The sequence below is a fragment of the Copadichromis virginalis genome, linkage group LG15 (assembly GCF_057382275.1).
Source record: "Copadichromis virginalis isolate Kocher_CV1m ecotype Utaka linkage group LG15, C_Virginalis_male_GT1.1, whole genome shotgun sequence".
Lineage (NCBI taxonomy): Eukaryota > Metazoa > Chordata > Actinopteri > Cichliformes > Cichlidae > Copadichromis > Copadichromis virginalis.
Window position 1 is genome coordinate 20,712,785 of NC_140632.1, and position 14,600 is coordinate 20,727,384.

Below are 14,600 nucleotides of genomic sequence, written 5' to 3' on the forward strand. Positions count from 1 at the left end.
TGTGTTTCCAACCACCCCTCCTCTCTCCTTTTATAACGCATACTTTTCCTCATCTAATATTTAATGTTTTGATTGCTTTGCAGCGGATTAATCACTCTCAGGAGGACTTGTATCCACCACCAGGAGGCATGAGGCCAGATGAGCGAATGCAGCCACACTACCAGCACCGGGACCTGGACTACCCACACAGAGATCTCGAATACCAGAGAGGTCCACCTGGAGGTAAGAAGGAAAACCTGACTTCAGATCGGATCAGAGAGGATGACAGAAAAAGGACCGCAGCACCTGTTAGTGTGTTCACTACCAGATTATACAGCATCTTAAAGTCAGCATCCAAATGTCCCTTAAAAGTTGATTATCCTTCATGATTACATAAAACACACAAATCATGATATTAAATTCAAGGACCAGAGCAAAGACAATTTGCTAAAGCATAGCAAATCAGACATGCTGTCATTTCTGACATTCATCAGATGAAAACAACAACAAAAATAATAACTAAGTTGTAAGTTATTTCACTTTAAAAATAAATATAAAAATCTAATGTTTTGGACTGCAGATGCCCAGGAAAAACACTCTGTAGTTTTACCATCACCAAGCCTCCATCTTTCTTCAGAAAGCTGATTAGTACTAAAGTATTGTGCCAACATTAGTGATAAAATTCATTTTTAGGCTAAGAGGGTTCAGAGGTACTGATACTGGTTTTTCATGGAGGTTTAAAGGCTTAGAAACCACTGTGCAGTTGGTGTCCCTGGTCAAGCAGGTGACCATGTGTTTCTTTGTGTCTGCAGGTCTGGTAGGGCCCGACCACTGGGCTCCACAGCCGCAGGTGTCCTCCTCCCTGGAGTCATCAACATCAAGCCAGGAGCATCTCAACTTCTCCGCGTCCTCCTCTTCTTCGAACAAGACCCAAAACCAGAAGACCGGCCCGGGCAGATGGAAGACGCCCAACGCCCCTCACACCGTGCCACCGCATTCGGCACAGCCGCCGTCTCGGTCTGACCTGCCCCCTCCTCCTCCTCCACCTCCAGCAGCTTACCCCGAACCCTACGACCCACAGCCGGACCTACCGCTTCCGCCCCCTCCAGCTGCTATCAACCCAGTAACGGCTCAGCAAGCTGCTGACCGCAAGAAGAGAGAGGAGCAGCAGCGCTGGTATGAGAAGGAGAAGGCTCGGCTTGAGGAAGAGAGGTGGGCTTGTTTTGTTTATTGAAATGTTAGCAAAAAAAGCATCTTTGTTATTTACTATTTACTATATCCGGCTTGCTATTTATTATTTCTGAGGGAAGATGTAGACAAGCATTTATGCTTGTTGCATTTTAAGACCTTGGCCAAGTCACCCTTTTAAATGGCACTTTCTCTAAAAGCAAAAACGTATTAGTACAGGATTCCCATTTTTCAATTAAAAAAACAAAACAAGGTGATGTCATACTGCTACATTTATGCATCTGATTTTGAGTATTAATGATGATGATATTGATGCATTTCCAGGGATAGGAAGAGGAGGGAGCAGGAGAGGAAGTTGGGTCAGATCCGGGCCAACCCTGTCATGCCCGTCCAGCCTCACAACGGAGGAGCCATGCCTCCTCCTCACCACCAGCCCCCTGTGGCCTCCATGGCTCCACCTCAGCCTTACCACCCCCCACAGCCTCAGCCTCCTCCACCCAGACCAGAGAAGCTGGCCAGTCTGCCGCGGTCTGCTGTACCTCCTCCTGCTAGTGCCTCCAACCCTGCTGGTAACAAGAAATGTATTAGTTACTTCTTGTTTAAACAAATAAACCAGTCTTGTCTCTGTAATAACTAGTATTCAATATGCCTGCAGGCATGGACACAGTGATCAGGGAGCTGCTTCCACAGCAGCAGCCGCGAACCATCGAGAGGCGAGACCTGCAGTACATCACAATCAGCAAGGAGGAGCTGACGTCCAGCGACAGTCTGTCTCCAGATCCTTGGAAGAGAGATGCCCGAGAGAAGGCCGAAAAACAGCAGCAGCTTCACATCGTGGATCTGCTGGACAAGGAAATCCAGGAGCTGCAGGTACTTTTGTTCACAACAGTGGGAGGAGTGATTTGAAATCAGAGATCATGTTTTAGAAGGAAGTAGCAGAGTTAATGTGATCGACTTGACATTATGAAGATATTGTGGAAGAGTATGATCAAAACTGCTATGCAAACTGTTATTTTATCTTCTTGCCTCAAGTAGGAAATATTTAATGGTAAAAACCAGTAAAGATCATTCAAAAGAAAGTAATTAGGTCAGATATTGTTAGAAATGGTTCACCAGATATTGATATCAAGTGGTAGGTGCAGGGTGTAAATGTTGCATCACACAAAAGTATAAAAGATATGATTATTAGAGAGGTAATATATCTCACACTCTTTCCACTCCTGCATCTATGCGTGGATAGAGCAGGGTTTAACCAAAGACATAAAGCTGGATTTCTGTAAAAGCTACTGGCCGGTGCCCCGTTCTGATACTTAGATGACCTTGTGGCTTATTCCGGTAAGACGACTTCAGTTTCTAAACATCATTTTGTTTTGCAGGCAAAGCCCGAGCGAACAGCGGAAGAAAACGACCGCCTCAGGAAATTGATGCTGGAGTGGCAGTTCCAGAAACGACTGCAGGAGTCCAAGCAGAGCGACGACGAGGAGGACGAGGAGGATGATGAAGACGTGGACACCGTGATGATCATGCAGAGGCTGGAGGCCGAGAAGAGAGCCAGGGTAAGAAATGGAAGGAAATGACTGAGGGGGAAAAATGAGTTCATTTGAAGGAAGTAGGGAAGGTGCTTTTTTTTTTTCTTAACAAAAAGAAAAGGAGGGAGTCGAAATCGTATCATGTGCAAAGGCTGCTTTGGCAGAAATCAAACTTTCTGACTTCTGTTTTTCGAGCGTTACTACCCATCAGCTCAGAGTTCAGGGCGAGCCGCAGGAAATCGGGCTGATGGGGGGGAAAACAGAACCGCCTTTCAAATGCTAGAAGGGAAAATGGCTCCCACTATGAATGTCCTGCAATGTGCATCTGCAACATGCTTCTATCATCGCTTTGCCATGCTGAGCTGCTTAAATCTGATTGGCTGGAGGGGTGGATGGGAGGGCAGGCGGCAGCAGTGTCGTTAAAGCTGCTTTCACATCTCGTGGATGTGACTTTTATTTGAGCAAACGCTGCACATGTGCAGCCTTTTGATTATTTAAGCACAGGTCTTGCACTACAATGGATATCAAATATCCAGTATTTTTAAGGTGAAGACGATGCTGGGTGTTTGAATTCACCGAGTCATCCAGCACGAGCCTGAGTGTGTGTCGAAACCTCAGGAGGAAAGTGCTTTTCTAGGTTCAGACACATCAGTTGTGCATTCATCCGGGTCGTGTGTAGATCTGCTGTGTGTTCCTCCCAGTAGCTCTGTAGTGAAGGTAACTGTTTTGTAGCTGACTTTTACCAGACTTTGACTGGATATTTTAGGATGCGGAACGTGGGTGTCTTTAGTAGCTGTGGATGAATCTCAGAGTTTGGTTGACTGTGTGAATTATTTTATTTTTTTATGTCTTTGGTTTGCTGCGTTCTTTTTCTTTGTTGAACTACTTTATTCATCTTGAAGACTGGTATACACTTGGTTTTAAAATCTGGGACTTTTGGCTGCTTAGGAAGGGAATTTAGGCTCATATACACCAGAAACATATTTCAGACACTAATAGAAATGTGCAGGCGTTTCCAGCTGTTCACAGTGGTTGGTCAAAGTAATTTATAATGGGGGCACAGATAAAGTCTTTTTTACTGTCTATGAGTACTGTTCCCAAGTACTGAACTGGATAAAGTGCGCAAAAGGTAAAACATTGGATAACGTGGTTAGAGGTTATTGTGACAGTATTACTAACATAAAATAATCCATTTAAATGCTGTCCAGTCATCTAATGTGCATCACTGCAGTGAGGAGTTATTGCTGATTTAGGATAATTGTGTCTCTTTGTGGTTGTTTGAGTGAGGTTTGTTTGACTTTTTTCCCCACGTGTGCATTAGTATGTACACTACCACAGGTATGTTCTGAAGTGGGTCCCAGACCACCAGTAAGGTTTGGTAGTGCTCCTCGGTGGTCTTTTACACCTGTGTTAGATTGTTCATAATGTATTTTTAAGCTAAGTGTAAACAGGGTCTAGTTTAGGTCTTCATGACTAAAAGTGGACATTTAGTTAGCTTACAGTAAATGGATAATACCACAAAATTACAACTTTCTCTAAGAAGTAAAAACTTCTTGGACTATTTTACTTTACCAAAGCTTCATTGATAAAGTTGAAGAGAAAAATATGGGACGATGAGCTCAACGTTAAAGATGTAGCTCTGTAGTTTTTAGATTTAAAAGCTTCTCATCAACAGAGTAATAAGACCAAACCATGTTTTCACTTTATTCTATGTCCTCCCCTGCTCTTCTCTTATCTCTGTTTTACTCTTTAGTTCCTCCCTCGATTTTCTAATCTAGTCTTAACTCCTCCTCACCTTCCTTTTCAGTATTTGGGTATTTCCTCCTCCAACTATCTCCCCTCCCTCTCTCACTCTCTATTCTCTTCTTCTTCTTCCTCTTCAGCAGCAGACTGCTGTCCCAGCTATCTCTGTTCTAGACTTGGTATGTTCATCCTGTTAATGACGAGTATCTTCTCCCTGCCCTTACATCACTTCCTGTTTCCTGTCTGGGCTTCCCACCTGCCCGTGTCTCTCCCTACCCATCTGGGCTTGCTGTTGTCGTTTCATCGGGGGTCGTGGTGGTAGACGGGACTGGGCCATGATTAGCTAACGAGCAGTTGGTCCTAGGATGCTTGATGTTGTTTGGCTGGGGAAGCTGTCCATCTCTTTGTCAACTCAAAACACCTGCTGGGGGACGGTGAACGAAGCTGCTGCTTAAATATTGGTGTTTGATAACTGCAAACCAAACCTGTCCATGCTTTCAGATTAGCAGAGCTGCGGTTGGTGTGATTCTTTTCAGCAGTGATGTTTTGAGTACATATTGAGGTGGCGCCTGCATGGCTGAATGCATCATGGGGGGCATCTGGGTCGAGACCAATGCATGACAGTCCTGCGAGCCCCCTGCGCTGCCTGCGAAGGGCCACATCATGTTGTCGTGGTGGTCATGAATCCATCCGTCTGTCTACCCATCCATCCATTTGTGTGTGACCTGCTGAGCCTCTTTGTCTTCTCTGTATAGGGTCTGTTCAACCAAGTTATTAGATTAGCTAATTCTTGCTTTACTTGATTAAATGTACATAAGAGATGGACTTGGCCACCCAGAGACTCAGATCCATTAGTTTGTGAAGTACAATTTTGAAACCTTTAGGAGAGTCGAACTCCAGGTCTCGAGGGCCGGTGTCCTGCAGGTTTTAGATCTCACCCTGGGTCAACACACCTGAATCAAATGATTAGTTTATTACCAGGCCTCTGGAGAACTTCCAGACATGTTGAGGAGGTCATTTAGCCATTTAAATCAGCTGTGATGGATCAAGGACACATCTAAAACCTGCAGGACACCGGCCCTTGAGGCCTGGAGTTCAACAGCTGTGCTTTAGATCATCATTTTTGCTTAAAAACACTCAATGTCCAACTCATATTTGGACATGGAGTTAGGACTAATAAGCTAACAACAAGAGTTTTTACTCTAAAACTAGATCCTAGTATACAAAATAAACACATTTTGTACTAATCAAGCATTAAGGCTAATGATTGAGACCACAAACTCATCAGGAAAGTGTTTAATTGGGTAAAAGAAGAAACAAAAGTAGGGTCAATTTCTCGTAGACTTCTATACAATTGTTTTTGCAGGAAAGTTCTTGCCCCCTACTGGCAATTATCTATATTGCAGGTTCCAGACATTTTTAGACACTACAGCTTCAGAACATCACTTTGTGGTTAAATGATTGATAGACAGATTTAGTTTTATTTAACCAGGGTCATAGCATTGACCTGACCATGACCTAGAATGATGTAGTTACCATATTTACCCTAATGCAATAGTGGCAAATATTAACAAATAACAAAAATAAAGAAGGAAGACTGCATTGCCTTCAAATCTACTGGAAAACCTTTACAGTGTAAATACAACTTTTTTTTTAATGGAAATATAAAGACAAAGAAAAGTGTAGCCAAAATAGTAATTGTAAGAAATTAAAAATATATAAAATTCACTCAATAAACAAATTGAAACGACTCAAGCAAAACAATATATCCTGCATAAGAATTAGAAAAGGAGCAAACGGGGAGCCTTATTGGAGCTTCTTTGTGGACAGATACCACCACGAACGTTTGGTTAAACTGACCCTTTAACCACCATCCAGCCCTAGAATGGGTGTGTTTGTTTCGTTTGTCGCCATGCTGCACTTGGTTTGTCGGGATGGTTTTCGGAATATTTCTGCTGCAGCCCATTAAGCTTGCAGTTACTTCAGGTACGCTTGATTTATTATTCCTCTGCTGCTCAGTGGGACATTTAATGATCTGTAAACGAAATCAAGTACACCTTAAGTAGCCAAAGGAGGGGCTGTCTTTGCTTTTCGCTCTGCCCTTTTCCGGTTGTTGTTACTGCTGCTGCTGTTGTCGTTGTCGCTGCATGTCGGTGTGTGCATGTTTAGCAGTGTGTGCGTGCGTGCGTGTCTGTTTCTTTCTGCCTGTGCTGTGTGTTTGCAGTGCACACAGCTCCTCCCCCCAGGAGCAGTCCTGTGCGACAAATGCAGTTCTACCTCACATTTGTACACAAACATATTAGTGCAGTTGAACAAATCCAAAAGAAAATGTGCTCAGATTATGTGTCTGTGAATGCCACGCGTACTAATTTCTTTCCTCATTTGCATGCGTGCCTTGCGGCATGTTCCCCGCGGGTGTGTGTGACCAGTTGCAGGATGAGGAGCGGCGGCGTAAGCAGCAGCTGGAGGAGATTCGTAAGCGGGAGGCAGAGGAGCGGGCGAAGCAGGAGGAGGAGAGGAGGTGGAGGGAGGAGGAGAGAGCCAAGCGAGAGGCCGAGGAGAAGGTCGGTGTGTCTGTCCTTGAAACCGCTGGAGTTCTGACCTGATTAAAATTAATGCTTCGTGCCTTTATTAAAGTATTACTGAGTCAGAGCTTCAGGTGTAGCACAGATTAGGTTTACACACACACACACACACACACACACACACACACACACACACACACACACACACACACACAGGGGTTGGACCGATATTTGAACAGTAATTACATTATATCCAAATCTACAAAATTATGCAGCTTTCTCTTGTCTTAAATTTTTTTTTTCCCCCCTGTTAGGGTGCAACAGCCAGCTGCTAATACACAATAAAACCAAAGTACGCGATGCTAACATGGAGCTATTAGCATGATAAGAGAAAGAAGGTCCTTAAAAATCCTCATTAAACATCAAAAATTCCCGTTAAGAACCAAAATATTGGCATTTGATAAGATTTAATGTAATTTTAATTCAGATTGTTGGATTATACTTAAAGGTGCTAAACTTTTAGATATACTGGCAAACTGTTTCCCCTGTTACCAGATAACAGTGTTTACAGCACAGATGATGCAAAGGACTACATTTTTAGTCCTACTGAAAAAGGCTTTTAATTTGAAAGTGTTGCATGTCGTTTTCCTCTAGGTTGTCAATGTAAGCTAAAATGTAGCCACTGTGTTTACAATTCAGTTCGTTTGCATATTTAGCCTGCACTTTGGTAAAAAGAAATTACGTTTTATATTCTTTGTACATTCACACCTTGATTTCATAGAGATTTTAAACTATACCAACCCATCACATCGGTCTAACCCCTGAATGTGAAGATGCTTTGGAAGAATTCAGACCCTTTTACCTGGTGCACTCTTAACTGTCTAATAAATGCAATTAAAATTGCAGATAATAGGATTTTATCAGTCCTACTATAAAGTTAAACTATAGTTATTTATATATTAATCCTTTGTATCTAGCCTCAGTTTGGTGGGCCTTTAGCAAACTGTTTTCCTCTGTAAGCAAGAGATTTTTAGTTACTTAAGCTGTTGTGGGAAATAGAGAGCAGAGCGAGAAATGCAGCTGTCATTTTACAACCCTCACCTGCCGCCACGAGCTCCGGGTAGTGATTGAAAGAATGAGATCGTGGATTCAAGCGGCGGACAAGGGCTTCCTCTCACTGGCGGTCAGGGTTAGCGAGAGTGTGAGGTGAGCTCTGTCTCAGAGTACTAGTAATACGTGAACATACAAGAAGGAAAAAAAAAAAAGCAACGAATGAATGGATGACAAGATGGGACACTTAATGTGGGATTAATTGCCAAAAAAGCACCTTTGCTTTGTTTTAAACTAAATCTTCACTGTAACGGTAAAATGTGCAGCAGATGAATGAGTCTGAAAACTTCCCAAAGCTTTTACTTTCATGCCTTTGTTGGCTTAGTCTTCAATGTCACTTAGTAACTCAGGTTAATATGAGAGATGAAATGTAATACATGTGCTGTATTTTTAAATGACCAGTGGTTTGGTGCAGCATTCACCCACCCACATGTGTCGTGCGTGTTTAATCAAACATGCTCATTGTTTTTTATCTTTGTGTCGTGCCCGCTGATTTCACTGTGATACCGTTAGCGCGGTCCATTTGTCCGGTGAGCTGCAAACCACCCATAAGACCACTGGTTGTTTAAAAATAACATGCATATTTATTCAGATTTTACCGTTCAATTTCAACTTTAGGCATCCCAGAAATCTCAGGGATTTGATTAAATGTTAATTAGGAGAATATTTAGGTGTTTCTAAGATAAATAAACTGTTTTCAGGCTGTTATGATTGTTCTGATGTTTATTATGAAGTTGTCCAGTTGCATGTCCTCATCCTGTGCACCCCCCCCCAACCCTATGTGATGTGTTGCTGTGTCATGTTACGTGCCTCCACCCACCTGAAGCATGGGACTCCCATCATGTTGTTGTTGTTATCGTCAGTGTGCGTCAGGAAGTTTCAGTTATTTTGGGGAAGCAGTTTTGATTCATTTATTTTTTGTGAGGTTTTTAATTTTATTTTTTGTTGTCATTTCATCCAGCATTGCTTTGGAAACTATGTTTAGGGGAATGCTGCCCACCCTCCTCCAACTTTTCCCAAAAACCACATGCTTTATACCCACATCATGCACACACACACACACACGCACCGCAGAGGTCTGTCGGCCCACCTGCCTCATACCCGCCCTCAGCCATCCATACTGTACATATTCAGAAACCCAGCCGCTCACTCATTCAAACCCCACACATCCACTAATCCCTCCCAGTTTCTTCAGATTCCCACTGGGCTGGCTGAACCTGGCCATAGCGGCTCGGATACACCCACAGCAGCGCATGGTCTCTCTGAAGACATGTACAATCACAACTACACTCAGCCCTCCCCTCAGCCTCCTCCTGGCAGGCCTTCAACACATGAAACGGACCAAAAAATGTGAAGATAATCTGATACAAGAAGCATCCAGATTGAGTGACCCCGGAGCGGCTGGTCACGCTCCAAACCTCAAAATCTAAACACATTCACCAGTGAAGCTTCATCACAGGCCTCCCACCCCCTAGTGTAGATTTTGGAGCTCAGCCACTGGAGACAGGGTGGGCTGGAAACTTAAAAACCTACCCACAAACCGTAAAATACAAACCCGGGCCACACAGAAAACCGAGCACACATGGACACCCAGCACACATACACAAACAGAGTGATGAGGGAAGAGGAGACGGCGGTAAGCTGGATTCTTTTAGCGTTGTGTCAAGTTAGCGGATTTCATAGACCAGTCGGAGGAGATTTCCCAAGTTTGGTTGATGGACAGCATTTAAAAAAAACCCACGATATTAGATTTTCGCAGTGATGTGGAGCAACATATGCATCAGGCGTGACGTTCAAGAGTGCCGAGCTGCATCAGTGTACACTCACAGACACAGGAAACCAGCAGAATTGAGACCAGCACAGGGGCATCAGCCTTGAAGTTGGTCCCTGATTTTATTTTATTTTTTATCTTTCTGAAACCTAATAAGATGATTTAAAAATCATCAAAGGAAAAAAAAGAAAGAAAAGCTGGCCTTGTGAAATAGCTGTAGGAAGGGAAAGCAGATGTGGTTATGTTCCTAAAACTGAGAGCACATTAATCATAACATTTTAAAGATGAAGTTAATCGTTCCCTTTTGGATGGATTGTTGACATCAGTACTGAAAAAGTAGCTTATTAGTTAATTAATGCTTTTTTTTTTTAAATTTGAGTTACCAGCTCCTCAAATGTGTAGGTTTGCAATTTTTTCAGAAAAAGCAGGAATTTAAAATATTCCACTTTCGCCTCTGAGGAAACACTTCCTCACATTTGAATAACTGAAATTATGTATCATTTCATAAACTTTATGAGTTATTTCAATCAAGTTAAATAGATTTTAAATGAATAATAAACACATGAATCATTCATGAAAGCAGTAATCAGATGCTTCTTTCCAGAGCAGCCGCGTCTGGACTGTTTTCACAGCTTGCAACCATTTTTTTTTTTTTTTTTTATTTATTTTTTTACCTCACATTATCCTGTTTATGCTTGAAGGGAAATTGTGCTTGATTATTAATTACACCTCCCATTTGCAGCCTAAAAGGTTTACATGTAGATAACTTGGAGAGCTGCTTACTCTGATTTATAAATTATATAAAACAAATGGAGGGGAAAAAAGCTTTTTCCATTTGAAACTTTTATTAGTTTAAATCTTAAAATGTTCTCAGCTGGTCGAGTTTTTTGCTTGTGATTTTGTCTGCTTTGCACCACAAAGCAGGTTTATATGACTTTAAATTTAAGGTATTTTTTGTATATTTGTTTTAATAAGAAACACAGGAGAAAATAAATGTTATAGTTGTTTATTAATAAAACTTTTTTTAAATCCCAGAGGACGCACTGAAGTGTGAGGCAGTACCTTTATGCAACTGAGCTCTGCCCCCACTTCTTAATATCAGTTTAGCTCATACTTCCACTTTTGAGCCACTTTTTTTCCTATTGATTTTCCAGTTCTTTCGTCCCGTGGATGATCTTAAATCAGGGATGCTTCATTTTTGTTCTCGGATTCAGAATTGTTACACATCAAACATGTCATCAGTATTTCTGAGTCATTCATCAAGATGCAGCTGGAACACCTTATGAAACGATGCCCCTGACCTGCTGGTACGGTTTAGTTTTGGCGCACTTTGCGGTTCTTACACGCGGCTGTAGTTCAGGTTCAGTTGGAGTTTGGGTGGGAGTCTCATCAGACTGGTGGAGCGCTGCTTGTGCAGAAGCAGAGTAGTGCAGCTCGTTGAGTAGTTTCCCACGTAGCTGATTAGTGTTAGGTGTGAGCCATTGAGAGCGGCGCTTACTAACAGGTTGTCCCTCCCCTAGAGGAGACAGGAGGAGGAGTACTACGCTCGCCTGGAGGCCGAGCGGCGCCGGCAGCACGAGGAGGCGGAGAGAAAGCTGCTGACGCCTGACGAGCCGGCCGGTCTGTATCGGCCCCCGCTTCCACGGGATTACCAACCCCTTGCCCCCCAAAACCCTACTAACACCCCCCCACCCCCACCACAGAGAAACACCTCCTACCTCAAAACCCAGGTCACCTCCCCCGACATGCTCTACACCGCCAAGTTTGTCACCTACACGGGCGATGACGAAGACGAGGAGGACGCCACCAAAGCAGGGAGTGGCGGCGGCGGCCAATCAGGTCAGGTGAAGCTGTCGGCGACCCGGAAGTCGTACGGCGACCTCCCGGCCACCGCCTCGCCTAATCACAGCAAGCCTCAGCCGCCGCCCACTGCGCGCAAGCCCCGCCCTCTTTCTGACGGCATCTTCCTGTCTGGCTCGTTCCAGCTGCCAGTCAACAACTCCAACAGTACAGCCCCCCCCCTTCCTGCCAAACCGAGCTCCATGCCCCCAGGAGGCTATAAAGGTAGAACTGGAGAGAGGAGTCAGGCTCGCCACAGCGCCCTCTAAAGCGCCCGCCCCTCCCTCTCACTCACTCATCTTCATTTTCTACCCACTCCTTTATGGTTTAGTGCTACTTTCTTCTTGGTTTATCTTGTTTTCAGTAGAGAGGTGCCCTTTCACTTCCACCGTCTACTTTTTCCCTCTTTTACATGTTTGTCCAAATTTATTTGTTTTTTCCTTTTTTTTGTCGTCGATTCATCACTGTGTTAGTTTTTATATGTAGAAATTTGCCCCCCCTCTCTCTTCCTCCTCAAGCAAATCAGGTTCTGTTTGTTTCATATTTTTCATTGTAGGTTTATTTGAACACCTCTTGTCCCCCAGTAATTTTTTTTCCCCTGCCCTCCGTCCTCATCTTCCTCCAATCACCCTCCCCTCCCCCTTCGATCAGCACTAGTGAACAGAAAAAAGCAATCGATAATCACGCCACCACTTTTTGCTGCAGATTGAGACCCATCAGAGCCAATCATAGTACTGTTGGTGTTGTCGCTCGCCGCCTCCTTTGTGTCTGGTTGGTTGCTGCTTGGGAATTTGGGTTGGGGGGCGGGGGTAAAGGCCAGCCGTCAGTCTGCCTGCCTGCCTGCCCGTCCTCCCCGCCCCCCCGCCCCCCCTGTCCTGCCCCGTGGCTCTGCTTAGCGGTGTTGGCTTTAAAGGGAAGGAGACACACCATTGGCTTCTCACACCCATCAATCACTCAATTGAGCAGAATCATTTCATAAACATGCAAAAACTGCACACAGCAGCAGTGTGTTGAGTGAAGGAGCTCCTCTTTGTCTGTGTCTGTTTAAACGGCTCGTTTTCCTTCTCTATAGCTCAGTCTACTCTGACCACACTGACGGAGCGCCATAAATTCTAGAGGTTCATGATCAGGCTGCCGCTTTTTTTTTTTTTTTTTTTTTTTTTTATCAAGAGGTTAAAATAGTCTTTAACGCAGTCCAAATGTGGATTTATCCATGTCAGATATTATTTCAAGATGGGCATCTCTTCTTCATTGTTTGAAAGAGTTCGAGCTGCAGCCAGCTGGCTGCTGTTTGGAAGTTTTGTGTTCCCACAAAAATTTCACCCAGAATTTTATTTATTCCGTATCCCTTGGATAGAGCTCGTATAAAAGATAAACGCAGGGCTCTGCGATGGAAATGTGAAACCTGCTGAGCCTTAAACACGCATTCTTTCCAATGACCAGCAGGCGGCGAGTAAACAAGCCAGCTTGGAAGCTAGCCTGAGAAGATGACCTCGCTAAGCAATTCCCTAATGACTTTATGGTCAGTTATTAGATTTACTTAATAAAAGATGATTGTTTTGTAAATGATGATCCATTTTAGAGTTGAAGAGAAAAAACAAAGCAAGGTAAGATTTAGGGAGAGCTTCTCTGCTCCTGATGGAACAGGAACCCATGAGGTTTTTGATCCTCTTTTAGTTTAAAAGAACAAAAAAGTCCCCAAAATAAAAAAAACAAAAACATATTGGGGACTAAAGTGGATTTTTTTTCTTGTCACATGTAAAAAGCAGCTCAGTCAAAAAACCTACAACTGATAAATTGAGGTTTTGACCCCAGTACATATGTGGTAGTGAGTTATTTCCATAGTATTGGTATCACAGATTCATCAGGTTTTTAGCATCTTCTGTTAAAAACTTTTTTCATAATGTAAGGTTCCCAAAAATCTAGTAAGTACCTAAACTAGGCATTGTGTTGGCCTGAAAAAAGACAGATGACTCGGTGATGAGTAGACATAACGATCCCTTTGTGATGCTGTCAATTTGAGCAGTTTGAACATCCATAGACAAACAGAGCTTTGACTGCAGCACAGTCTGAGTTTCAGCAGCACCTGAGGTCCAGGAGGCCGCCTGCACCTTTAACACGAAACCACCTCCATCGCCGCTGCTGCTTATATTAAAGATCAAAACACATCCAGGACCTCATGGGAATTCTGTGCTGCAATCTCACTTAAATTAAACAAAATCATCCCACTAACACCCCCCCACCCCCAACAACCTACCTCACCCAAACACCCTCTCCCCCCTCCCTCGGGAGTAAAATCTGCACGTTTCACCTCACAGTCAAACACATTGTGCATAAACACACAGCAAACAGTGCACTTTGGCTGCCAGCAGCTCACCCCAGTAACCGGCTTGATTTCTATTGCTTTTTACTGCCTGTGCATAGCTTCCACCAGGCTGCAGTCTGTATTTATTTCCTTATTTATTCTTTGCTGCTCTTCCCCACTTTGCGTGTCTGTGTTTTGGACTCTCTCTTAATTTGCTGTCCCAGAAGTGCCTAATTTTCCCTCCTCGTATCAGCTTTTGTTTCATTTCTGTCATCTCGCCTGTCAGTCTGTGTCTCTGCTGTAGCTTCAATGCTGTCTAACGCTGCGGCTTTATTTACTAAACTCCCACAGGGCTTTGCGGCAGGTTCAGGTGAACAAACAGCACCTGAGTCTCCAGCTTCCCTGCCAATATGAAACTGTATTTGATGTGTGTTATTTGATCAGCTGGCAGGTCCTAGAGGTTTGAGTCTCACTTTAATAAAGTGTGGCCTCTTCTTGGGTTAGAGGTATTTTTGTGTAATCAAGATTGAAACCACAGGAAAAACAATACAGATGCCAGTTTGCCTCAAAGGTGCACGAACCGGAGAAAGCTGCAGAGGAAGGACGAGTTC

At 43.6% G+C, this 14,600-nt stretch overlaps 1 protein-coding gene across 9 annotated transcripts in view; it reads left to right on the forward strand.

Annotated features, from left to right (window-relative positions):
• afdna (afadin, adherens junction formation factor a) overlaps positions 1–14,600 on the forward strand; it is a 120,790-nt gene that overhangs the window by 101,260 nt on the left and 4,930 nt on the right. For 2 of the 9 annotated variants that reach the window (XM_085432386.1, XM_085432388.1), the window contains exons 30-37: positions 84–222; positions 792–1,191; positions 1,492–1,736; positions 1,823–2,037; positions 2,544–2,723; positions 4,580–4,618; positions 6,869–7,003; positions 11,366–11,465. In XM_085432386.1, coding sequence (XP_085288512.1) covers positions 84–222; positions 792–1,191; positions 1,492–1,736; positions 1,823–2,037; positions 2,544–2,723; positions 4,580–4,618; positions 6,869–7,003; positions 11,366–11,465 — 1,453 coding nt within the window. Of the gene's footprint in view, positions 1–83; positions 223–791; positions 1,192–1,491; positions 1,737–1,822; positions 2,038–2,543; positions 2,724–4,579; positions 4,619–6,868; positions 7,004–11,365; positions 11,910–14,600 lie in introns of all 9 variants that reach the window. The other 7 variants (XM_085432389.1, XM_085432392.1, XM_085432390.1 and 4 more) reach the window with 5 other exon arrangements.